The sequence below is a fragment of the Sceloporus undulatus genome, chromosome 5 (assembly GCF_019175285.1).
Source record: "Sceloporus undulatus isolate JIND9_A2432 ecotype Alabama chromosome 5, SceUnd_v1.1, whole genome shotgun sequence".
Taxonomy (NCBI): Eukaryota; Metazoa; Chordata; class Lepidosauria; order Squamata; family Phrynosomatidae; genus Sceloporus; species Sceloporus undulatus.
The window spans coordinates 110,932,467-110,959,785 of record NC_056526.1 but is presented as its reverse complement, the minus strand read 5'-3'; the positions used below and the strand labels follow the sequence as shown (position 1 = coordinate 110,959,785).

At 38.4% G+C, this 27,319-nt stretch overlaps 1 protein-coding gene across 6 annotated transcripts; it reads right to left on the bottom strand.

The window, feature by feature from the left end:
• Positions 1-227: 227 nt before the first annotated feature.
• On the bottom strand, positions 228-26,995 carry SEPHS1 (selenophosphate synthetase 1). 6 transcript variants are annotated; one of them, XM_042469678.1, is made up of 10 exons: positions 26,929-26,995; positions 24,539-24,757; positions 22,084-22,354; positions 19,574-19,677; positions 13,927-14,034; positions 10,260-10,414; positions 8,703-8,793; positions 6,774-6,873; positions 4,021-4,233; positions 228-1,542 (listed from the first exon to the last, which is right to left on the bottom strand). In XM_042469678.1, the coding sequence occupies exons 3-10, from the start codon at positions 22,274-22,276 to the stop codon at positions 1,328-1,330; spliced, it is 1,179 nt and encodes a 392-aa protein (XP_042325612.1). In that variant the 5' UTR covers positions 22,277-22,354; positions 24,539-24,757; positions 26,929-26,995; the 3' UTR covers positions 228-1,327. The 6 variants fall into 6 exon arrangements, with proteins under 6 accessions (XP_042325612.1, XP_042325613.1, XP_042325615.1 ...); XM_042469679.1 differs by lacking the exon at positions 26,929-26,995 and adding an exon at positions 26,791-26,920; XM_042469681.1 differs by lacking the exon at positions 26,929-26,995 and adding an exon at positions 26,819-26,837.
• Between the last annotated feature and the right edge of the window lie 324 nt (positions 26,996-27,319).

Sequence of the window (27,319 nt, the reverse complement as noted above, 5' to 3'; positions counted from 1 at the left end):
TGTTGCAGTTTCCTTGTAGAAGGAAATAGATTTTCCTCTCAAGACGCCCTCTATTTGTCTCAATTCATCTTACTCTCACCCCATTTATTATTTCAAATGTTAGAGATAGGTTGACCATGTTCAGTTATACTACAGCCGTAATTATACAAAAAATCTACTCACCACCTTTCACCAACCAGTAAACTTAGACGTAAGATTTGAAAGGTTATTCACTTGTACAAGAGCAATACAAAATTAAATATTTATTCAAATAATAAGTTTAAGTTCAGGCTGCAATGTTGGCAAAGTAGATTTTAAACACATCACAATAGCGTGCACAAAATGGATTTTGAGCAGAGAACAGAAATACAAAGCATTATACTAAACAGCTGCTGATTTTAACAAAAAAAGATTTATAATCATCACTATACAAAATATAAAATGTATTAAACACTACCATCCACAGAACAGTTTTTTTTAAATTGGTTATATTTAAAAATTATTTGTGTAAATTATACAGTGAATTGTAAATGATTATACAATAACGTTCTTTTGGCTGGCGATTCCTTGTTCCTCTACAGCACATCCAATCACGTTGCAAAACCGAGCATCATCATTTATACCATCAATAAAGGAAACAATTATTGATAATACAAGTAAATAATGTCTGATCTACAAATAACAAAATTAGTTTTCCTCCTTCAGCTTCAAAGTGCTTTCCATGCAAAGTCAGCACTGTTTGTTTTTTATTAACAGAGTGTACTACCAAGTGTACTACCAAGCAATGTCCAGGGTTGTAGACGCTCATGGAAAAGACTAAATTTATAAATCAAAGATTGAATATAGACATGCAACCCTCTTTGCTACTGGGTAAAACCCACTGTGCATCACTTATCAAATTTATTGCCCTTCTGGTATTTCATTCAAGGCATCCAAAATTAGACCTAATGATAAATATACATATAGTGGAAAAGGACACAAGCTACTATTTGATACCACATCTGGTAATGTCTGTGCTATGTGAAAGCACCTTTTAAAAAAGAGCCTATGCGGCAAGAGATAAGTGTCTAAAGATTCAAAATGAATCAACAGTATTGGATAACAATATAATTTTCAACTCAGAAGCTGCCTCAAGATTAGGTGCATCTTCAGTTAATGTAACAGGAAAAAAAGGCAATGGGTTTTATTTTATTAAACGCGATCCATTCAAACTGACCTAAGGCCACCAGATTTGCAGACACAATGTGTTTCTTCTTCTCTTTGTACAGTTCTTTAGGCTGTAAGATGATAAAGGAATAGATCTATTTAAAAAACAAAAATAAGAACAAAAAAAAGTATTTCCTCTAGATTAAGACGTTGCTCCAGGCGTTGGATTCACGTTCTGAGTGGCCACTTGTGGTGCAACCTCAATGATTCGAGGCTTGTCTATAATTCTGGCAGTGCGATTACCCTTTTCTACAATCCCAATAATCCATGCTTGGTGACCTTCACCATATTTGGGGGACTTTATTTCCGCACAAAAACGTGCTGCTTGTTCACGTGGTAAACAAATAAGGAGTCCTCCTACAAGAAAGAAGAAACCGGCATTAGCTTTTCTTTATATTTCAGGAAACGTCTGCTTCCTATGTCAAAGCTATTCAAATCATAAAGTCATTATTATCAAAGCATACAAACAAAATATAGGATGGGGGACACCTGACTGAATGAGATTACACGTAAAAGGGATCTTATTTCAATTTCTCTACAACTTTCTTACTAGACATAAGGAAAAGGTTTTGTGGCAATGTCTTCTTATTTGTACTGAAAATGGGAAATACTGACTGCAGAAAATATGACACCAACTCCTTAAAAAAAGAATCTTGACCACGACTGAACTAGAGTAGACACTCAAATTTCTCTTCTGAGAGCACTGAGCCCTATTTTTGTAGTCATGTACTGACTGACATGTCATTATATTTTGATTTGTCACCTGACCAACAGATGCCAGAAAAAAACATGGGAGAGAATCATGAAGTCCTATATATTGCAATCTTTGCTGTAATCAAGGGGTACAAAGTGACCATTTCCAGCAATTTCATTGTGGATATTAAGTAGGTTTCAATTTAAATGATAAAAACAGGGAAAGAATATTCTTTAGCACAGATAGTTTTAAAGCTTGCTTTCCTCCTATCCCAGCTCAAACTCTGTTAACAAAAGAATGTGAAAACTGCTTAGAGCACTACAAAGCTAAAGCTGCCAGGATATACTTTGTCAAAATAATTATATTATTCTGAAGACTGAAACCAGAAATCAATTTATTCAGCAATTTTTCACATTCTATAGATACACATACATATTCTAAAAAAAATGACAGGCAATTATACATCAGTTCATTAGCAAAGAAAACAACACATAATGGTTATGTAAGTCACTGCTTACATGAGAGGCAACTACTTCTAGATTCTAAAATCCTAAACAGTACAAGTCATCACAGTATATGAGAATATACAGGTATGAGAGATACTAAGCATGTGAAAAGGACCTTGGGATTATTGTTCATCAAAAATTGAACCTGATGTAACAATGTGCTGCTGCAGCAAAAAAAAAGCAAATAACATTTTAGCCTTTTTTTAAAAGAAGTTTCCAAGTCAAGGGAAGTAATAGTCTGACTATATCCTGTGCCGGTCAGGCCTCATCTGGAGTACTGTATTCAGTTCTGAGCACCTCATTTTAAGGAAGATATACACAAATTGGAATTATTTTAGAGAATGGTAACAAAGATAAGAGGTATGGAGAGAGAGAAAAATGAGGAAAATTTAAGGGAGTTGGGCATGTTTAGACTGGTGAAAAGAAGACTGAAGGGTGACATGACTGCATTCTTTAAGTATCTAAAATGCTGTCAAGAGAGAAGGCTGCAGATTTGTTCACTGCTGCCACATAGGATAGGACCAAGTCAAATGGTTAAGTTACTGGAGGGAAGAGTTCAATTGAACATCAGAAGGAACTTGTTAATAGTAAGAGCAGTTTGGCAATAGAATCCATTACTTAGTGAGGTGGTGAGGTCTCCTTCTCAAGATGTCTTCAAAAGAGGCTGGATGCTCCAGTTCAATGGTTCCCAACCTTTGATCATCCATTAGTTTTGAACCCACAAGCCCCAGCCAATTTGGCCATCAATCTGGGAATTTGGCACCTGAAATCCAAAACATCTGAAGGACCAAAAGTTTGGAACTACTAGTCTAGTTGGAGTTCTTGCGCTGTGGGGTCTCTTCTAATTCTATGATTCTATTCCTAGAAATGCACAGCTAATGATCTACCTGTGTAATTATATTACTTTTCAGCACATATGTGTATTATGTACAATACTGTACCCATTCAATGTACAGCCACAGGTCCTGCAACACTGAGTTCCAAAGCTAAATTAGCAACCTACCCAAGGGAAAGTTCGCCATCTACTGACCCTCTACAAAAATTGCAGAAGTAGTCATAACCAATTCCAATATGCAAATTCCATTCTGTTACCTCTACTGGGAGAGCCAGCCATTTAGTGCTTTTGAGCATTGGACTATGACTCTGCTTGGTCATGGAAAACCACTGGGTGATTTTTGTCTAGTCACACACTCTCAGTCTCAGAGGAGGACAAAGGAAACCCTCCCCAAAACAAATTTTGCCGAGAGATTTTTGGCAGAGAATTCTAAATGCCTTTCCCTAAATTGCAAATCCCAAAATCCAATAGGAGACAGCTAGAGCAGTAAAAGTGGAATGGCAGCACTATAAGAGTATAGTGCAGTCATCTCCTAAATATCATTCATAAAATATATCAACTACTGTTCATAATGTAGTGCACAAAGTAATTTTCTAATCTGGAGATTAGGTTAATTACATCAATCAATAATTTGTGTGACCAAATACACTCCATAAACAAACAAACAAACCACACACACACACACACACACACACACACACACCAGTATCTTGACAGTAGCTTGTATTAGGCTTCCTGCTACACATGTGAAATACTATGGCATTCTTAGAAGTAAAGCGCACTTTAGAAAAGAGGTGTACCTGAAGTTTCAGGACAGGTCCCATGCATAAGACCAAACATATTGCCACATGCCTTGCTAACAGCAGCCATTTTGGCAAGAACAGGAAGATTATGAATAACGAAGGACACCTCATTGCGCTGCTGCTTAGCTAGATTTTGTGCATGTCCCAGGATTCCAAAGCCCGTAATGTCTGTAGCTGCATGTGCATTGAATGTGTGCATCAGCCCTGCAGCTTGAAATAAAAGACAAAAGTTATAACTTCAGAAATCTGTAGCTAAATTAGTTTAAATCTATGGAAAATAAATTCAAGTAAAATGCTGAACAAAGAGTAACAACAAAACATTTAGTGAAACCTTTTGGAAAGCTTTGCCTGTTGGGTTTAAGGAGAAAATTTCCCTCCAGCCACAGAATATTCACCATCACCACAAATAGGAGCTAATGAATTAAAGTGCAGTTATTAATAAAGTTAAGAACATTAGGTAACTCAAATTTATTTTTAAACTAAAGCAATTGACAATAACCTCAGCCAGACTGCCTCAACATATCAGGAGTTCCCAATTCTTTTTGTCTTCAGTGTACCTGATTATTCATGGGTTTGTATTCAGTACTGTCTTGAAATATCCTAGGTTTCCCTCCCTCCCTCCCTCCCTCCCTCCCTCCTACTGATCAGGTGCCACTCCATCTTATGCACCATTTCAAAATTTTATTTTCACCAGTTTCCACTGAACCTTTAAAAAAACCAGAAGGCATAGTCAAAGTACTAAAGTAATTTAGCAATATTATACTAGTTAAGTATTAGAATAATCTTGTTTTAGCATTAATATTCCTCTTTTCCTCGCTTGATCTATGCTGAATCTGTGTGCTGGAAACAATAGTTGTGTTTACTTAGTAGCCATCTTTACTGCGTTGGAAATTTCTGGGTTGATTTAAACTGCCCTAGGGAATTGGGATCATGTATTTGATAATGTGAAAACCCCTCACACAACAAAACACAAAAGTGATCAGAAATCCACTTTTGGTTTTCAAAATATCTGATATTAAATAGTGCACAGCTACTTAGAAGGTGAATTGCTGCTCACAACTTTTCCACAGTTGATGAGGTTTTCCTGGTAGGTAGCCCAGAGTTTCTTCTCATCTATCCCTAAATACTGAGTTCTGCACCTCTTAACCCTGTGACTTTTGCAGAAATCCACAGAAGAATGCTAAAGAAAGTAGTAAGTTAGGGAGAGGAGATTAAGGAAGTGTGAAACTGAGCCAAGGGAAACAACTGTTTGCTTTTTTCAAAGTTCTAAAGAGGGGTAAAGGGGTGAGGGAGGGATGCAAGGAGTAAAATTACATATAAGAACATTTCCCTTCAATGTAAATATACCTGAATTAATTTTTTACAGCTTATCAACAACTGCCTTGGTATGTTCCCCTTTCTCATTAACTTTTTCATCTTTGACAACCACACATTTAAAGATTGCAGGGGATTCCTTCCCTTAGTTCTGTCCCATAATGTACTCAAAAGTTTCTAACAAGCAAGCAAAGGTTTCCAAAAGGTTTTCCCATTTACTGAATCAACATATATATCCACTCTTGAAATTCAGATGGCTCCTTTCCATAGTAGGGATAAAAATCAGACAACACAAAAGGAACTTGGAGAGAAGACAAAAACAAATTCACACTTCACCTCTCATATGACTGCCTTATAAAAGGCTGGTAGTTTTAAGAGGACAGAACACAAATATCATTTATCAAAATTAGTGCAATTGAGCAGGCCTCAGAGTTTCACTTCTCTCTCTTTCTCTGTCTTATGTACTGATTAGTTAAAGTGATTCTGTCCTACGGAGGTATGTCTTGCCACATCAATGCAGCTCCTAAGAATTCACATAAATTACAAGTCTATCTTTAAAAACACACACGGAAAGTTATAAAATCAATTTCCATTAAAGTATAAAGAGCCAGAGCAGTCCATTGGGAACAGATTAAAAATAAGGGCTGGAAAAAATTTCAAGCACATGTTGCTGAGTGCTACCAAAAACAAAAACAAACAAACAAAAATGAAAAATGTCAAAATATTTCTAGATTAGCAAGAAAAAACTTTTAGCAAGAGAAGGCTGATGCCATCTTTTGAAAACTTTAAAATACATAGCTGTGGTTTAGAATAAGGCAACCAGAAAGGAAGGAAAGTTGAATTATTAGGACAAGATATGGGGAACAAGATTAAGGTTTATTGTAATTTCACCTGAAGACTTAAAAAAAAATTGTTCTGGTCTTTCAACAGACAGCCGTGATTTTCAGGACAGGGTCAAATGCCTATACTCTTTCAAAGAGTCAGGTTCCTCTTTCACCCATCACCAACAGCAGACATTTGAAAAGGCTATAGAAAAGGCAAATTAGGTGGGAGGCATGGTCATTTCACCAGCCCTGCTAAAAGACTGCTACCTTTTTGTTGTCGCCCCCTCACCTTTCCCTCTCCACTGCTCTTTCTCATTCTATACTGTGGCTTTTTAGTTTATAAGCCTATAAGCAAGGGTTCTCTTTTACTGATTATGTAAACTGCTCCAGCAGACTTATTTTGACTGAGTAGTATAAAAGTACTTTAAGGTACACAAAGTTGAAAATATTAACTCCAATATTTTTCAGACTCCAGTGTTCACACACGCAATCTTTAAACATATGGATACTTTCTTCAACATATTTAAAACATTACTTTAGAATAACAATGTACCCATTTATTCCAAATGAAAGCCTGTCAAGACATTATGCAAATATTTCTAATTCTTGTACCTGTTCTGTTGAGTCTTGCCATATTCATCATTGCTTCTTGATATGCTAACTCTACATCTTCCTGTGTTACAACCAATTTAATTTTATTCCATTTTTCTGGCTAATATGTAGAGGAAAAACATGAAGAAAAAGAAAGAAATGGTCAATTTGTCTATATGTCCAGCAACATGAGCACTGGATGGCAATTCCTTGGCTTACAGAACATACCTAGAGAATAACTAAAAATCCACCTGCATTGGAAGGGGACTAGGTGGCTCTTGGGATCTATTGCAAATCTGTGATTCTAGTCCAGAGTGATATTCCTGAGGGACAGTCTGGAGAAGCACAGAATAAAGTTATCCTCTTGTCCTGCTGCCCCCTCATGTATGATCTATAGTACATACCCATCATACTATACTTATTATATACCTAAAACTCTAATCCAGTTTTTAAAGTGAAAATAACCAGTTTGTATGGCAGAAAATTCCATTAATTAATGGCACATTAAGTAAATTAGTCAGTTTCTTTGTCCTAAATCCTCTGCCATCAGTTTCATTAGATGAAGCCAAGTTGTAGCATCTTTCTCCTTAAAATGTATGATTTCTAAAACAAAACTATTATTTAGACTTACGTCCAAAGCACACTGCAGAAATAATCCAATTTGAGACCAGTTTAACTGCCCCGTTTCAATGCTAGGGAATTCTGGAAATTATAGTGTTTGTGAGACATTTAGCCTTCTCTGTCAGAGAGCTCTGGTGCCGCACTAAACTATAATTACCAGGGTTCTCTAGTACTGAGACGGGGCAGTTAAAGTGGTCTCAAACTGATTATTTCTGCAGTGTGTTTTGAACCTTAAAACCATTTCCAAAAAGAAAAGGTACAGACCTATACACAAGCATTCTAAGCATGGGAGCTCAATAAATTTGTGTAATGGCTTTATGATTCCAGGAGATTCCCCCACCCATCTCTCTCTCCTAATAGTATCTACAGGAGAATTCACCATACAACATCAGGTGGAAGGAGGCTTTTTGGAACGGTTCTTTACAATCCTAAAATTTCTTTTTTGACGAAAGAACGCCACCAGTTCAGACTCATTAGTGAAGATCTGAAGTTGACATTGGTTCACTCCAGTGTGCACCACATTATACATAACTGCATTTATAGTCATTCATTCATTGAGCCTGAAGTAATCTGAAGCTCTTCATGGTTCACTTTGGTTTTCGCCATATGAAATGGTTTCATGTATATTTTTATTCAAAAGTAATTCCCAAAATAATTCAGTGGGATTGGCTGCCAGAATGTGTACAGATTAAAGTATTCATTAATTTCAACACTACTTAAACTACAAGTTGTCCAATGTGAAAACTAAGGGGCTCAACAGACCACCCGAAAGGGGCGGCAGGATGCCACCCACCCCTTTCCTAGCAAGACTGGGGCCGCAGCAACCTCATGCTGCAGACCCAATCCGGATTATTTTCACGTGGACAATTTGGTATTATGGAGGATTTTTTAATTCCATATAAGGGATACTCAACTTGTATGTCATGTTGCTCTCCCGTACTTCACCTATTTCAAGAAATCTGCATCCAGCATGGTAACAAAAAAAGTTGTTTTGAAGTACACGTCTCCAAAGAAACATAATGCAAAAACAAGGCACAAATGTGTTTGTTTTTACAGTGAAAGGCTTCAATGTGATATGTAAAATACATAATATACTTCAGGGGTCTTTTTTATGTTTGAACAATTAACAGATGATAGGACAAAACTTTAGACACCAATGAAAAATTGTAGGCAGTAAGTAAATTTAAGCTTATGCTTTTTCATTGGTTTAAATACTAATTAAGCTTGGGTGTTTTTTCAAAATCAATACAGCTGTAGAAACAGGTAAATGCCTAACAGTTCTCTAACTCAACTACATTAAAAGCTACATTCAAAACAACTTATACTTACAATATCTAGCCACTGGTGGACAGCTACAGCAACTTGTGTCCCCAAGGGTTTAGTTAACACAAGCACATCTCCTGGTACTGCATTGTCTGGCCTGCAAATACGGAACCCACACATTTTTTTTAAAAATGGCAGATATTAATCCAGGTATTTTTTAAAAAAGCTGTTTTGTTGTTTTAAATTGTAAGATACTTTGAGTTTACACACCTTTTGGGGGAAAAGTAAGATATAAATAAATATAATAATACTGTACAATAATTATAATTTCCCAGTCACCATTCCACAGAGATTAGTAAACTTAAATTCTGTGAAGTTTACTAATCTCTAGATAGCTCACAATATCTGCTGTTTAATGGAGAAAGTCTTTCCAACTTTGCTATAATATACCTTATCTTTCTCAGTCTTCCATACCAGCATCCCAGTCTTGTATTTAGAAGGAAAACTGTACTCCTTTCAATATATCCTGTGTATATGGTGCTAAAGGCACTGCACTTCTAGACTAAATTCAAGGTGTTGGTGATGGGACCTGGTACATCGATACTTGAAAGAGCATATCTCCCTATATGCACGTGCATGCAAGCATGCACACACAAACATTATACTGCTGAGATCTGCTCTCCCCTTAGTTCATAAGGGGAACAAAACACTGAGACACATGAGAAGTCTTTCTCTGCTGTGCACCATGGTTGTGAAATGTCCTCCTCTTGGATGATCACATACTACAAATGGTGCCTTTATTGGCACCAAGCTAAAATGAAACCCTTTATCAAAGGCTATGAGGTCTAAAGAGTTTGTCCTCAATATGTTTAAGTACAATATATTGTTATAAATTGTTTAACCTGAGACTATTTTACATTTCTCTTTACTATTATATTGTACACTGCTCCAAAACCTTAGTTTGGATATAAAAAAAGGTAAATTTTAAAATATATGATAACCAATTATTGAAATCATAGAAGAATTTACAGTCACATATTACTTCAAGATTGGATGGAATGCCTTCCTTTGTCATTTTCAAGGATCACTTAAGCATATATATAATGGCCTTTTTTCTTGAGAAATTAGCAATGGTCATATTCTGCTAGCATTCAACAGCAGAAGCTTAATATTTTGTTTTTGATGCATACCTTTTCCTGTAAGAAAGCTGGCTCCTGTTTTAAATATTTTTGGAGCTGCCATCCTTAAGTCACCTACTAGTAAATAAACCTCATGGGTCAGTTGTTCCCAGCTTTTGGTCTCCATTTGTTTTGGACTTCAGATCCCAGAAGCTCCAGTGAACTTGGACAATAGTCAAGAATTATGAGAACTGAAGTCTAAAACATCTGGAGAACCAAAGGTTGGGAACCACTGCCATACATACTTTGACCTAGACATTCATAGGATTGTATAATCCAACTGAGGTGTTAATATTCAAGATCCCAATACAAAAATCAAGCACTTAATGTCCCCGTAACTGACATCAGTGTGTGTGTTGGGGGGGGGGACAAACTCAGTACTCAGAGTAGCTACTTCATTTAATCTTTTTAGCACCTCTTGCATTGGATGATATATGCAACTCACATTATAAACTCATTAGGCTGACAAACAGTTGTAGCTACTCCTCCTAAAACAATCCATGGGTTTAACACTGTTTGACCACCAGTCACTGATGTCCCTGCTTCTTCTGCAGCATCTTTGAATCCTTGGATAATTAAAGGCATTACTTTGTCCCTTTCCTATAAATGCAAACAAAACCAAACAGGAAAAAAAATCAAGGATAGAGAATGACGGAAGTTATCAGCAAACGAGAGGTACAAACCAGTATTTACTGTACCCGTTATACCAAGGCATTTGGAACTATTGTTGCAACAGAAATTAAGAGTACAATAATCTTTTCATACCTCTTATATATGAAATGATCAAGAAACATTTTCCCATGAATTTACATAAGATAAAGATAACCTAAGAACAATTTCCTGAAGCCTAGCACAGTTCTTAAACTAAGAGTGCTGGATCCAGATATATGACAGTTTCATATATGGAACGAGATACATTTGACTTTAAGAAATGAGATGTGTAAGGCAATTTGTGGCAATTTTCTCTTCACTCAAACTCTTGGTCCCCCCCACCCCATTTACTTTGGAAGGTAATAGTGTGGGAGATGGTGCATGAGAACTGCTGGAGAAACTGGAAAATATGGCTATCCCTCCTTCATTTATGGAATGTCTGGAGGAAAACTGAGATTCAAAGGACTCCTGTTGGCAGAAAGGTTATAATCCAGGATATGAGCATGACTAATCTGGAAATCCAAAACCCGAAACTTTTTGAGCAATGACATGATGCTTCAAGGCTTTGATTTTGGATTTGGATTTTGGAAATGTAGCATAGTATATACCTGTACAGTGTTTGTGAGATTGGAGACAGACACAAGAATCTGTGAAATGGTGAGAATCCAAGCATAGTGCTTGGCTTACTGCCATTTCACAGACCCTAGAATTTCTCTCCAGCCTTGCAAATACAGTACAGTTACATACTAGGCTCCAAAATACTTCTGGTCCCAGGTACTCGACCTGTATAGCATTTGTAAAAGAAAAAGACAGACAAACAAACAGCTTCATTTATATACCGCTTCATACTGAACTAACAGTGTCTAAGCAGTTTACAACTGTAAGCCAATTGCCCCCAACAATCTGGGTACTCATTTTAGTGACCTCAGAAGGATGGAAGCCTGAGCCCTTTCACTGGTATTGAACTCGCAACCTCATGGTTTTGAGTGAGTGGCTGCAGTACAGGCATTTAACCATTGCGCCACCAGGGCTCCTCTGTACAGTATAATAATGTCCCCCCATCATGCACTCCTGGTAGAAATGAGCAAGTATAAAATGGAGATTGGTTAAGCAAATTACGTTGAAACTGCAGTTTACTTGAACTATAATATGTAAATACATATTATGTATATATCAGTGTGTTGTATTAAAAAAAAAAGACAATCCCAACTATAAAGGCTTTTTCATGCTTCTATTCTGGAGTGAGAAATAAAAGCTTGTCCAAGTATTTTAACTCAATGTCTAAAATGATATGGTGTCCCCTAACGACAATAATCAGAGATTCAATAAAGGGGAAAACATGATTCCATCATGCAAGAATAGTAGTGTATTATGATTCAAATGAGTGACATAGTAACAACTGAAGAAAAAAATGTTGTTGCACATGTAAAGAAACCAGAAGCTCAAAGAGTTATTGGGAGCTGCTAAAAAGCATGGAGTAAGATCTATATGGTCCACAGTTGCATACAACTGGGGGAGTGAGTCTAATGTAGCCCTTGAGAACCCCTCTGACTCCATCAAAGTCTGGCAACACTCTTTTTCAGTCCTAAAAATGTTATTTTTTAAAAAAACACATACAAACAAATAAACAAAAAATAACCAACCAAAAACGTAAACCTCTTTGCAGTTATTTCTTGGTGTTTTGGGAAGCTCCCCATTCTGAAATGGTGCAAGAGGTGACTGGGAGGCACGTCACTTCCAGTCACCCAAAAATGATGGCAGTAATAGCATGATGGCAGCCCTCCAGGCAAGATAATACAAATGCAGCCCTCTGAGCTCTGGAGCATGCCTGCCCTCATCCTACAATAACTAAATGTGTGTGGATCCAAAAAGAGTGGACCATTCAAGGCCAAATATGGGGTTTTCTTGAACATATTTTAAATACAAGTCACATAGTTCACTGCAAATTACTATTTATTTATTTTTTTAAAGTAGAAGAGGAAACTATAAAATCTAACTTGAAAGAATGGGCAAAGAATATCAGAAGAAATATAAAACTTGAAAATTGGGAAAGGACATGGGGAAAAGATTTCGATTTTACAGCTTGTATGGACATAAAAGAAATCTACATAAAAATGCTCCATAGGTAGTACCTCCCTCCCTTGAGACTGGCTAAAATATATAAAACTACTGATGGAAACTGTTGGAGATGTAAAAAATACTATGGGTCCTTCTTCCACATGTGGTGGACATGCCCTATTATTCAAATATTTTGGAAAGACGTACATAGGACTATTATGAAAATATATAAACTAAATGTTAAGCTGATACCAGAAACTTATTTGTTAAACATTATAGAAGACAAAGAGAAAAGACCATTTCTGAAACCAGTTCTATATCTTATTACCTCAGCAAGGATCATAATTGCCAAAAATTGGAAGAATTATGATAAAATTGATGTAGACGAATGGCTGACTAAGGCTTTGGAAGTAATAGAAATGGATATGATAACAATGCAACTTAGGGACGAGGAAATGTATGATATTAATGTGGAAAGAACGTGGAAACCTTTGATAAGATACTGTGAAGTAAGTAATATGTGGTGAAAATGTAATGGATAATAAAACCTATAGTAGCTGCAGAGGAAGAATAAAGGATATGAAATATATAGCTCATGAAAGCTAAGATAGATAGGTAATAAATCATGGAGAAGACACCTCTTAAAGGAATTAATGAGTAAAGACAGGATAAATTTTCTTAACTAAGGCTATTAAAATGATAAGAAAGTAGTGTATGGAAGAGATATGTTGCAGTTTTGTACTTTGAAACGTAAATATTTACTGTAGATTGTTAGAGAGATGAGGAAGATAACAAAATCACCAATTGAGGAATAACTGTATAAGAAATGCTGAAGAACAGACTATAATGGTGAAATTTATTAGAGTGAAGGAGTGAAGTCTACTGGATGTTTCATCTTTTTTTTTGGGGGGGGGGAGTTTGAAAGAGAAAATATCAAGATTCAGTAATGTATGCAATAAGAAATTTTATTTGCTGTATATATATATATATATATATATTGTAATAAAGAATATTTTTAATTTAAAAAAAAAGCAAATTACTATTTAAATGTGTGGGTTACATGGGGATCATATACCATTTTTGTCCTTTCCCCTGAAATCCTCAATGGCCTCCTGACAATTTTCCTGCACATCCTACCTCTGCAGTGTACAACTGACTGGTGCTTTCATGAGTGTAAGGCACATGGGATATGCACACCACTCAAGTGAAAATAAACTTCTTCTTTTTTCCAATACTGAACTTTGATGGCAAAATCAGTGGCAATACAGTGATTCCCACCAAGCATTTGGGGTGGAGAGAAAATGGTTTCTGGACCCAGGAATACTGACAGCCTATGATTTACACAGGAATGAAAGATACATGTTAGCATAATTTGTTTCCTTAGCATTCTTTAAAGAACTTACTCTGTCTGTCATTTTATTACTAATTCCAAGAAGCATCAACATATTGTCACACTCCGTGACTCCCATTGCATAAAGATCACTAAGAACATTGGCACAGGCTATGCGTCCCTGAAAAAGAGAACATAACAGAATGAAGAATATGTTAGCATTTGCAAACACTGTCAATGGATATACTGTTCTGATATGTAACATAAGCAAAAAGCTAAACAAAACAAAAACCAACCTCATCAGTGTAAATGTTAGCAATGGGGAGGAGAGAGCATGATATAGGGATTTGAGTTATGAACTACAATTTCAGATTATGGTTCAAATCACTGCTCAGCTATAAATCTGTTCGGTAACCTTAGGCAACTCACACTCTCTCAGCCTCACGGGAATGCAATGGTGAGCCCTCTCTGAACAAATCTTGCCAAGATAGGATTGCCATAAGTCAAGACTGACCTGAAGGAACCCAACAACAATGAAGAGAAATACAAAGGGAAGAAGCAAAGAAACAAAGGTTTAAAACAGAAAGGGTAGAAGAGTGTTGCATCTGAATTGTATGGCACCACCCTGCATCCTAAGTCAAACTGCAGACAACACCTGAGTCCAGCTACTGAGTGGGCCCAACAGCTTGTTGCACTACTATCTTTGACTTAATTATGCACTAACATATCACCCAAACTAGGTCAAAATCATGTTCACTAGTTTATGAGATTTACATTCTCTCTCTTATTCAAACTGTCATGCTACTTTGGAAAGAAACTGACTTTACAATTGAAGCCAAATATTGTCATATGAATCACTCCATAATCTACTTTTGTTATCATTAAAAACATTCAGAGTAGAAGTTTTCAATTTCTAGGTTAAAATGACATTTTAAAACTACATTTTAGGCTGTACATATTAAGCTATTTTGTAGCAGTTTAAACCCACAGGTTTAAACTCTGCTTCACTGAATTTTCAGCAATTTTCTTCAAACTTGTCAAAATGAGAACAGCCTTAACAGTGCAACACAAAAGAAAGCAGATCAAAACAAATTTATTTTCTAGATGAACTCTTAATTTATATAATATATAGGAAACTGCTTTATACCTTGGTCTCATACTGTCTGTTGTACTAGCAGTGTCTCTTGAAGGAATGATTGAAGACTTAGAATCATAGAGTTGTAAGAGACCCCAAGGATCATCCTGTTCAACTCCCTGCCATACAGGAACATAGAATCAAAGCACTCCTGAAGGTTGGCCATGCAGCCTCTGTTTAAAAACCTTCAATGAAGGGATACTCCACCACACACGGAGCTAGCGTATTCCACTGTCGAACAGTTCATACCATCAGGAAGTTCTTTCTAATGTTTAGGTGGAATCTCTTTTCCTGTTCTTTGAATTCATTCTTTGTCCTAGTCTCTGGAGCAGCAGAAAACAACCTTGGTTCTTCTTCAATATGACATTATTTTAAATATTTAAACATGGCTATCATGTCACCTCTTAAACTTCTCTTGTCCAGGCTGAACATACCCAGTTCCCTAAGTTGCTCTCCTATGGCATGGCTTCCAAACTTTTCACCATTTTGGTCACCCTCCCCTGGACATGTTCCAATTTGTCAATATCCTTCTTGAATTGTGATGTCCAGAACTGGCCAGAGTTTTTATAGAATCATAGAGCCATAAGACACCACAAGCACCATCCAATCCAACCCCTGACATACAAGAATACACAATCAAAGCACTCCTGACAGTTGGGCATCCAGCTTCTGTTTAAAAATACCAAAGGAGACTCCATAACACTCTGAAGGAGTGTGTTCCACTGTCAAATCAAATATTTAAACAACACTATCATGAACTGTGGTGTCCAGTACTCGACACAGTATTCCAGGTGAGGCCTGATCAAAGCAGAATAGAGTGGTACTATTACTTCCTTTGATTACTTCCTATTGATGCAGCCTAGAATCACATTGGCTTTTTTAGCTGCTGCATCACACTGTTGACTCAAGTTCAACTTGTCGTCTACCAGGACTCCTAGATCCCTTTCATATGTAGTCTTGTTAAGCCAGGTGTCCCCCATCCTGTATCTATGCATTTCACTTTTTCGGCCTAGGTGCAGTACCTTACATTTCTCCCTGCTGAAGTTCATTTCGTTAGTTTTGGCCCAGCTTTCTAATCTATTCAGGTCACTTTGAATTTAGATCTTCTCCTCTGGGGTATTAGCTACCCCTTCTAATAATGTGGTGTCATCTGCAAATTTGATAAGTATGTCATCTATTCCTTCATCCAAGTCATTGATAAAGATGTTGAACAGAACTGGCTCAGGGCAGAACTCTATAGCACCCCACTGGTCACTTCTCCTCAAGATAAAGAGGAGCCATTGCTGAGCACCTTTTGGGTTCAGCCAGTCAACCAATTACAAATCCACCTAACAGTAGCACTGTCTAGCCCAAATTTTACTAGCAAGTTTTCAAGAATATTATGGGGAACTTTGTTGAAGGCCTTACTGAAATCAAGATATGCTACATTCACAGCATTCCTTTCATCCACTAAGTTGGTAATTTTACTAAAAAAAAATTAGTCTGGCATGATTTGTTTTTGAGAAACTCATGTTAATTTTTTACGATTATGGCATTCCCTTCTAAATGCTCGCAGACTTTCTGTTTAATGATATGCACTAGAATCTTTCCTAGTATTGATGTCAGACTAACTGAGTGGTAATTGTTTGGGTCTTCCCCCCCCCTTTTTTTTTTTTGAAGATGGGGACATTTGTCCTCCTCTGGTCCACTGGGATGTCCCCTGTTCTGCAGGAGTTCTTAAAGATTATTGCCAGTGGATCTGAGATTACTCTTAACAGTTCTTTTAATACCCTTGCATGCAGTTCATCTGTCCTGGAGACTTAAATTCATGTAGATTAACCAGGTTTCTGGTTGTACTACCTCTTTACTTATTCTGTGCTGCATTTCCTCTACTGCATTCACTGCTCCATTTTCCTCAGGTTGAGCACACTTTTCCTTTTGAGAGAAGACTGAGGCAAAGGTGTTGAGTAGTTCTGCCTTCTCTCTGTCCCGTGTCCTCCACACAATGGCCCTACCATTTCTTTCTTCTTACTTTTGCTATGGACATAACCAAAAAAACCCTTTTTATTGTTCTTAATCTCTCTAGCAAGCCTGAGCTCATTCTGCACTTTAGCTTTTCTGACTTTCTTTCTACACATGCTAGCTATTTGTTTGACTTCCCCTTTGGTGATTTCTCCATTTTTCCATTTCTTATACATGTCTCATTTAAAATTTAACTCAGTTCAAAGTTATTTAGTCATCCATCCTGGAATACCTCCCATTTTTCCTCCTCGTTGGAACTGTTTGAATTTGTGCCTTCAGTATCTCCCTTTTGAGAAACTTCCATCTATCCTGATTCCTCTTCTCTAGTATTTCCCTTGAGTTTACTGAAATCAGCTTTCCTAAAGTCTAGATTGTGTTTCTGACTATGCCTGGCTTCCCCTTTCCACTGCACAACTAACTCCAGAGAACATCATCATTCCCACCAAAGGATCACTAGCAGCCCATTAACCAGGCCATCCCTGTTGATTAGGATCAGATCTAAAATAGCTGATCCCCTTGTTGCCTCTTCCACCTTTTGGACAATGAAAGTGTCTGCCAGGCAAGTGAGAAATTTTCTTGACCTTCAATTTTTGGCTTAGTTTGACTTCCAGCAAATATCAGCATAGTTGGTCACCCATCTCTTCACAGGTATAACCTCCCTGACATATAATGCTATTCCTCCTCTCTTGTTTGGCCCATTTCTCTTTAAAATGTTATACCCCTACATTACTACATTCCAATCATGAGACTCATCCCACCAGGTTTCAGTGATGCCTATTATATCATATTTGCTTTGTTGTGCTACAAATTCAAGTTCATCTTATTTCCCATGCTCTTTGCATTAGTGTAGAGACATCTAAGACCATGGGACATCCTCCCTAATTGCCCATGTTAAGTTTTTCCCCTCCCACTGTTGGGTCCTTGCACTGTTTGTCTTGTTTGCTCTGCAAGTTTGACTATTATCTCCAGCCCTTAATGAACTTCTGCCTTCCAAACTAATGTCTCCCTCACTCACATAATTTGGTTTAAGGCCCTCCTGATCAATTTTTTGAGCCTGTTGGCAAAAACGTTTCTGCCAACTGTCATCAGGTGCAACCCATCCCTTGCCAGCAGTCCCCTCTACTGAAACTGCAAGCAATGATCCAAGAATCCAAATTGCTCTTGGTGGCACCATCTTCACAGTGAATTGTTCACATCCACTATTTTCCTCTCCCTTCCTGTACCATGCCCTTCAACTGGGAGAAGAGAGGAGATGACAACCTGTGCATTTAGCTCTGTCAGCTTCCTACCCAGAGCCTCAAAATTCCTTTTGATATTCTGAAGGCTCTGTCTTGAAGTATCATTAATTCCCATGTGGACCAAAATGAAGGGATAATGGTCAGTAGACTAGACAAGTGTATTCCAGGTAAGATCCGACTAAAGTAGAATACAATGGTACTATTACTTGTCTCAATCTAGACACTATACTCCTATTGATGTAGAGTATAATCGCATTGGCTTTTCTAGTGCAGCATCACACTTGTTGACTCATGTTCAACTTCAGGTATGCTAAGACTCTTAGATCCCTTTCATATGTACTGCTGTCAATCAAGATGTCATTCATCCTATATCTGATTCTGTTTTCTTATGAAAAAGAATGTATCATTTTAAAATTGCAATGATAAGAACTCTCCAGTATAAGAGAAACTCAACACAGCATATGAAGAAGGAAAAAGCGAAGCCTAGAAAATAGCTATTACACCTCAAAGTATCTTGCTTATCATGAGAGGGACTACCTCTAATAGGGTATAAAATCCAACACTGTATTGAGCTCTGTCTAAAATAAGAACTTTGAGAAAATATGTTCCTTCAGCAATCTTCTGCCTAGCACAGCATGGCATGCAGATCAAATGACTGATTAAATATTGTAACTTGACCACCTATTACTTGACTGAAATATTTAAAGAAAGCCACTATGTCAATAACAGCTTACTTTTCTTATTTAATTACTGTGTTAACTTATCTAGGACAGGAGCTTGCTCCCTAGCCCTGCAAAACCCACGAGGCAAAACTGACTGCACAAGAAAGTTTCTTTCATAGGGTTTGGTTCCAGGACCACCCATGATATCACAGTCCATGGATGTTCAAGTCCCATTATTAGAATTTATATATATTTTAAAAATATTTTCAAGCCATGGATACTCAAATCCGTGGATAAAGAATCTGTGGATACAGAGGGCCAACTGTATTCTTAACTGGCATGAATGGTTCTGACAGAATCCCAAATTTGGAATCCTTCACAGAAAGGAGGGGAAGATGTGTGAAGCCAAGTCTGCAGCCAAAGTGCTAAGTGAAGAAGCACCATTGAATCCCAGTGTGGGAGAAAGGCAGGATATAAATCCTTGAAATAAATAAAAAAATGTAGTCATTTCCAAGAGTTTTGAAAGTTGGACTGGGAGTATCAATTACAACTGATAAAGCCTAAAGCAGAGCAAACAAATGCCAGTCAATCACACTAAAAGCAACCAATAGCCACATCCTTTTACCACCACCACCACCCCACTCTTATATGAAAGAACGTGAAAAAGATATTTAGGCAACTTACCATCATATAAGGATCATCCACAATGGGATAAATATAATCTGTGGTCTGGACCAAAGATAGGCCTCCGTGTCTTAAAGGAATAACACAAGTATCCATTCCAATTCCTGCAAAGACAGGACACTGTTATTCAATAACAATGATTTGTTTGGTGTCTTGAAAAGTTTATTGCATCCCTGTACCCACCCCTGCCCTTCCCTTCCACACAAATACTATTTAATGCATCAAAGAAATCCAAGGGTTATACACAAAGCCACAGCTTGGTGAGATTTTACAGGTATTTGGGGAATCAGGTCAGTTACATTTCATTCACCCTCTACCTCCTAAAACAAAAAAAATACTGGTGGACTCCAGCTGGTGGAATATTTGAGAGCACTTGTTGAGTCTACAAAGTACAACAGTATGGATCACTAGTCCACATATGCCAGTATGAGAGTAACACCCTACATGATCAGATTGATGCTCTATCAAGTCCAGCACCCTATGTCCCATAGTAGCCATCCAGATGGTTCAGAGAAATCAACTAGCAACGGACTGACAACAACATCCCATTCCTGCTGTTGCTCAGTAGCAACAGAGCATGAAGGCTCTACATATACCAATCATGATTTATAGCCACGGATCAAATTAGCCTCCATACATTTCTCTAAAGTAATAATCATAACCACATTTTGTGGCAGGGAATTTCACAAACTAATTATGAATTATGCAAAGAAGCACTTTCTGTCTTGAATTCCTGGGAAATTAGTTTCATTGAATAACCTCCATCCAAAGAGAAATGAATGGAATATACTTACACAGACACACACATAGATTTTCTCCGTACCAGCTATAATTTTATAATTTCTATCATCACCCCATTAAATTTTTTCTATATACAAAAAAGCTTCAAATGTAACCCTTCAACATGGGGAAAATGTTACATCCACTTGAATAATTTGTTTCTTCTTTTCTTCACCTTTCCAATTCTATGTATTTTTTCCACTTATAAAACTCAGGTAAAATAGATGAAATAAAATTGTGCATGTTACTTAAAATGTGTTACACTATAGATTTTTAAAGGACATAACTACATAGGGGTATATCCCTCCTAGAAGTAATGTGGCTTTCTCAGCATCTTTTCAATTCTCTATCTGTTACAACCTCAAGACCCTTTTCCTTGTTGCTTACTGCCAGCTCAGATTTCATCAATTGTGTGCCCAGGACCCCACAGAACAGATGTTTTCCTAGGATCAGAAGACATAATGATGGTCATGGACGCGCTTGTATCCTCAAGGCTGGACTTCTGCAATGCACTCTACATGGAGCTACCCTTTGTACCAAGTCTGGAAACTCCAACTGGTTCACGATATGGCAGCCAGACTGATTATGGGTACATCCAGGAGTGATCGCATCACACAGATCTTAAAATCACTCCACTGGCTACCATTTAATTTCTGTGCAAAGCACAAAGTGTTAAAGTGCTATATTTAAAGGATCGCCTTTTCCCATACAACCTCCCCTGTATGCTTAAGTCCTCTGGGAAATGTTTGTTCCAACCGGCCAGGACTAGACTGGCAACAGATTCCCAGAGGACCTTTTTGTCTGCTGCCTCCAGACTGTGCCGGAAGAGACACGACAGCTGAAAATGCTGACTGCTTTTAAAACAGCATTAAAGACATCTCTCTTCTGGCAGGCCTACCCAGTCCATCTTAAATCATGGCTTTTTAACTGCATATGTACTTTATGTATTTTAACAATGGGCTTGTGTGCTTTTAATTGTGTTTGGTATTTTAACATGTTGTACCCTGCCTTGAGAAGAAGCGGAAAAGAAATAATATTTTTTTAAAATATAAATTATTATTATTATTATATTTCTTAGGCACCTCTGCCACTCCCATACAACCTGAAATCCTAGAAAAAAAAACAGTCAGGAAGCAGTCCATTCTACGGAGCAGAGCTGGCTATAGGAGGCACCACAGGGGCTCCTTGGCTTTCTTGGGAGAGGAAGGCCATGCCCTCCCTCTTCCATTCAGGAGATGCTCAGGAGGCTTGTGAGGAAGATGTGCTAATGGGGTAGACATTGTATCCATTATTTTGTCAACTCTCTCAAGGAACTCTGAAAGGTTTGCAAAGCACACCTTTCTTTTACAGAAGATATACTGATTTTTTTAGTAATTCTGTTTTGGTTATTTTAGTTTTAATTTTTCCCCCTCACCATTTCAGCCCTGAACGGATAACAAACTAACTAGCCCAAACCAGCCAATCTATTTTTTTGACAGGCAAAGTAACTAACTAACTAAACGGATTTCTTTATAGAGGTAATGCTTCAGACAGAACTGCTTTTTTAAAATCCCTTTTCCCCAATACACAGAACATATCAGGTTGATATTTTTTTTATGTAACACTATACCAAGGACTATAAGCAAAGCCTATAAATTATTATTTCAGTGGCAAAGCATGTTTCACTTTGTGGCCACAGTCTTCCTCTTTAACAAGCAAAAGAGTGCCACCGTTAAAGATCGAATACTTACCCAATCTTGGCATAACAGCTCCCAAAAACTGTTCATCTTCTTGGAAGTGATTTTCTTGCAGAGATTCAAGCAATTTCTGCAAAACGTCCTGAGGCACTTTGCAACCAGTACCTTTAAGTTCTGTGAATCGGGTGAGCCTAAAGTTCTTGTCAAGTTCATAGCTTTCTGGGTTAAAGGATTCCCGAACAGACATGATTCTCACAAGCTTAAGTATCGGCAGCTTTTCTTCTTTCTTTAGGAAATATAGTGGCTTCTTTTCCTGGCACTTATCCTAAGATATTTTTTAAAATGATATAATCTTGAATTAGTTCATATAATACTTCAAACTGCAGAATACAGAAAATTGTCTATTGTTTGCCACAGAACATTCAAAGTGTGTTTTCCCACCTCTTCTATATAAAAAATCTGAACAAATATCAATAGATGAACAAATTAAAACCACTTTTACTAAGTCCTCCTAGTCATCACATCTTTAAAAAGGCGATATTTACAACTGCAAATAAATCTCCAATATAAACATTTAAAAAGGGGGTAGGCTCCTTTCCTCACCCCACCTTATTTTAGTTTTGTGTTGTCTTTTTAATTTGCAAGCCTACTTTGCATGTTTTCTCATTTTTGATATGTAAGCTACTCTTGAGATAAGCAGGCTGGTTTCAAGACTGTCTGTCATAAATTTTTCAGTGACAATCCAGTGAAGAGTTAAATCCAATTGAGATCAATTATAGCCAAAATGTATGCAAAACATAATATTAATATCAAAAATACATTATGTTATAACTTGGAAATAAGGCTATATGAGTGAAGATTTTTTTGCTTCCAAGACTCAGAGCCTATTCACATGACCAATTCAGTCTTGGCAGCTTGTTTCCATCAACGTATTCTGACTTCTATCTGCCCATGGCATGTTGCATATATGATTCCATGACTGAATGCATTGTTCAGAAACCATGCTAAACACAGGTATATCGAAAGTCAACTAAAACGAACAGACTTCCAACAGGCTGAGAGTTATGCATTTAAGTATTTTTAAGCTGCTTGTTTGAGCTATGTTGCTCACAAAGACAAAAGGATGGGGGCAAATAAATAATACAGCCTATCAGATCAGAATATAGGTCTAGAAATTACCTTACAAAGCTGTTCTGCGAGCATATGGATTCAATCAAAGGCAGCTTTGAGGAATTGAAGGAGCAGGTCTACTGGCAGAGAGTTCCAATGATTTGGGGCCATTATTGAAAGAACTCCTTCTCTAGAGCACACTAGCTTTATTGACTTTAATGATGGGTAAGGTATACAAGTACAGTATAGGTAAATCTAGAAATTTTGGTCAAAAATTGACCCAAAAAACATGGGTCAATTTATCCATGGGTCTGTGTAAAGCGCAGAGCTACAGCCTATTATGGAGGAATCTGGTGCATGGATAACCACAGCTACATCCAACTGCCCCAGACATACAAGTGGTAACTTACAAAATACCATTCTTGGTCACCTGTTGCCAGTAAACAATATGATATGTCTCAAATAGGCAAAGAATCCAACTTCTGTTATTTTTATGTAAGTCCCATTTGGTAAGTTGGAGCTCCTTCTCGATTCATCCCACAGATATACAGTACTATCCAACAACATCATCCTAGGTGTTGGATAGTACTGTACATCTGTGGGATGACCTGGGAAGGAGCTCTAACTTATAACAGAAGCCGTATGCATGCTTAGTGAGAAAAAAGACCCACTGGTCGAAGGCTGCAGCAAAGAAGATGGAAAAGCTCCATCTAAGAAAGTCCACCACTGGTTCTTGGCCAATACTGAAATTAAATGGGACTTACTGCCAAGTTAAGATAATATAGGAAAGTCTAGCATTTTACTAACAGAAAATAATCTGTGTAGTTATACTGTACTTGCAGAAAACAGTTGGTTACTAGCATGTCTTTCTGCACAATATTTGGCCCATTTGTAAGCAGGGACATGTATTGGAAAGCATTTAAAGGCTTGCAGTACAATCTTATAGATCTCTGTTCAACAGAAGCATATTTCAACAGGACAATTTAACACTGAAAATAAATAGGACATACAATATTTAATTTCAGCAAGATCATATATTACAGGTCGAGTCTCCCTTATCCGAAATGCTGGGATCCAAAGTGTTTTGGATTTCAGATTTTGGGATATCTACACACACATAATATCATGGAGATGGGACCCACGTCTGCACATGAAATTCATTTATGTTTTGCATATGCCTTATACACATAATCCGAAGGTAATTTTAAACATAACTTTGTGCATGAAACAAATGTTGTGTACATCAAACCATCAGAAAGCAAAGTTGTCACTACTATCTCATTGGCCCATGTGGACAATTGTGGATTCTGGAGGATTTCCAGATAAGGGATACTCAACCTGTATTTAATGGGAAGCCAACACTTTAAATTCATCTAGCAATTATGAACTAAACTGGTACCTTAGACAGGTGTGCCACTTCTTTACAAATCTTCTAAAGCCATTGCTAGTATAAGCTGAACTATATACACTCCACGGAGAACCATCTGCCATGTAGCAAAAGGGCCGTGGCTACTTATTGCACCTTCTCATATCACCTTGTAAAAGATGCAGATCTCTCGGCTGAGTTTTGGGTATGTGGCCAAACAGGTGCCTTCTTTCTTTCCTGATTTTAAGAGCACTGTAACAAAGCAGAAAGACCAGAGCTGTTTCAGCAACACCATCATCATCTCTGCAGCTTTGGAAGATATTTCTGTAATGTTTATTTCATAGCTCAGAGAACTAGAGAGAGATCTTGGAGCATCTTTTGAGACTCACCGAAAGATGTTGGCAACATGAGCTTTCGTCGACTTCAGTCTAATGCATCTGAGGAAGTAGACTGAAGTCCACAAAAGGTCATCTGCCAACTTCTTTCTTTCAGTGATTCCCAAAGAGGCTACAAGATATCTCTTCATACTGATTCTACAAACTAACATGGCTATATCTTTGAATTCTACCACTAAGAGAACTACAGTTCTACACAACGTGCTTTTTGCACATGAAAAGCATAGCTGTCACCCTCCCATAAAGAGAGGGCCCTTGCTCAGTTCATTAAACCTTGCTTTACTAGAGACCTACCATGAGAACATGCTGCCAGGGAAGAATAACATGTTAGGCAAGCTGACATGCCTCTCACATGAGGGGAAAAAAGGACCAAATGCACTGTATGAACAAGGCAGATCCACAAATATCAAAGCTGCAAATATGGAGGGACAAGTGTCTATGGGGGAATATTGTACATGGTTTTTGAAGATAAACTTCACTAACTCAGGTTCTTGCCATTTTCCAACATTGCTTGGATGGCTTTATATTAATGAGGGTTTTTTTTGTCCTGTGCTGAAATTTTATTTTTACTGTCTTATAGTTGTGTACATATAAATACCGTGCGCCTGCGTCATACGTGGGTGCGCCATATGCGGTTTGAGCATACGCGCTCAAGCCGTGGGGCGCGCGCGGGGCGGAGGGGGCAGCCTGTCCCATTCAATTGAATGGGCGCATGCACCAGTTGCACCCCGTGTGCCGCTGTGCATGAGCCCCATTGTTTCCAATGGGGCTTGAGCATAGGTGAAATTCGCTTTATGCAGAGGGATCCAGAACATACATATATATATATATATATATATATGTGTATATATATGTGTGTGTGTTTGTGTGTGTACACATATGTACATACATATGCACTCACATATACATACATATATATATATATATATATATACAGTATATATACATGTGTATATATGTATACACATATATGTATCTATATATACACAACTATAAGACAGGGAGTTTGGGAGCCACTGTTTTCAAGGCAAGAGGCTTGGAAAATGATCACAAATGATAAATGTGTGTGTGTGTGTGTGTGTGTAAACACACACACACACGTGTATATATAAATATATACGTTCTTTTATCATGTATGATAATTTTCCAAGCCTCTTGCCTTTAATAATGTTTCCCAGCTGCTTGCCTTGCCGCCTTCCTTTGACAGAATCTCCTCCCAATTCAACTGCTATCATTCTGGGAGCCTGAACCCAGAAACTTCTGGAAGAGCTGTTTGGGAAGCCTCTGCTTTAAAAGGGGAGGTTGCTTCACTGGCTCACTGCCTCCGTCTTGCAGATTCCCGCCTTCAGCCTCATGGCTTTTAAACCTAGGCTGCATCCGCACTGGAGACATGACCCGGTTTGGCGCCGCTTTCAATGTATCTTGACTCAAGTGCTATGGAATTCTGGGAGTTGGAGTTTGTTGTGCTCCGCTCTGGGCCCACAACAAACTCCAACTCCCAGAATTCCATAGCACTTGAGCCAAGGCACATTGAAAGCGGTGCCAAACCGGGCCATGTCTCCAGTGCGGATGCAGCCCAAGTGAAAAGGGAAGAGGAGGACGCGTGTGCGTTTAAATTCTCCAGGAAGAGCCGCTTTAACCCTTTGTTCGGCTGGAGAGGCGCCGAGGAAAATTTAAAGGCGAAGACCGGCGGAGGGAGGGAGGGAGCAAGGGAAGGAAGGCAGGCGGGAGAGAGAGAGAGAGAGAGGAGGACCTAGTTCCTCCGGAGCCGGACGAGAGGCCCCTTCCTTCCTTCTCTTGGCGCGCGGAGAGGGTTCCATGCGGCCCAAGGGAGAGAGGCCCCCGCCCTCCTCCTCCTCCTCCTCCTCCTCCTCGAAGGGAAACACATACAAAATATGTCGGCGGGCGGAATATTAACCCCTTCTTCAGGGCGCTCCCTTTTCCTTCCCCTCTTTCGGGCCCAACGCCGTTCCTCCTCCTCAATGTCTCCGCCAGAAAAAGGGGGCGCGTTCCCCTTTAAATCCTTACCGTTCTCCTCGGCTCCGCGCGCGCCCTCCCGCCCGCCAACGGGGCTCCCCTCCTCCTCCCTCCTCCTCCTCCTCAAGTCAGCCCAAGCCCCACAATGCACCGGGCCTCTCGCTCGCGCCCCCCCTCCCTTAGTATCCGCCTCGGGATCTGAAGGGTTAATCCCAGCCCGCCCTCCTTTTCTAGGGGAAACCTGAGGGTGGGGCGCCACTGTAAGGCTTGTAACGGCCGCCGTAGACGAAGATGATTGTACCTGCCTTTAAGGGGAGGGGAAGCAGCTGCGCGCGCGACGCCTACTGCGCACGCGCCAAAGGGAGGGGGCTCGCGCCAGTCTGCCTCAGTCTCAGCGGCCGTTGCTCAAGTCTCGCGCCCAAAAAAATAAATGAAAGGAAGC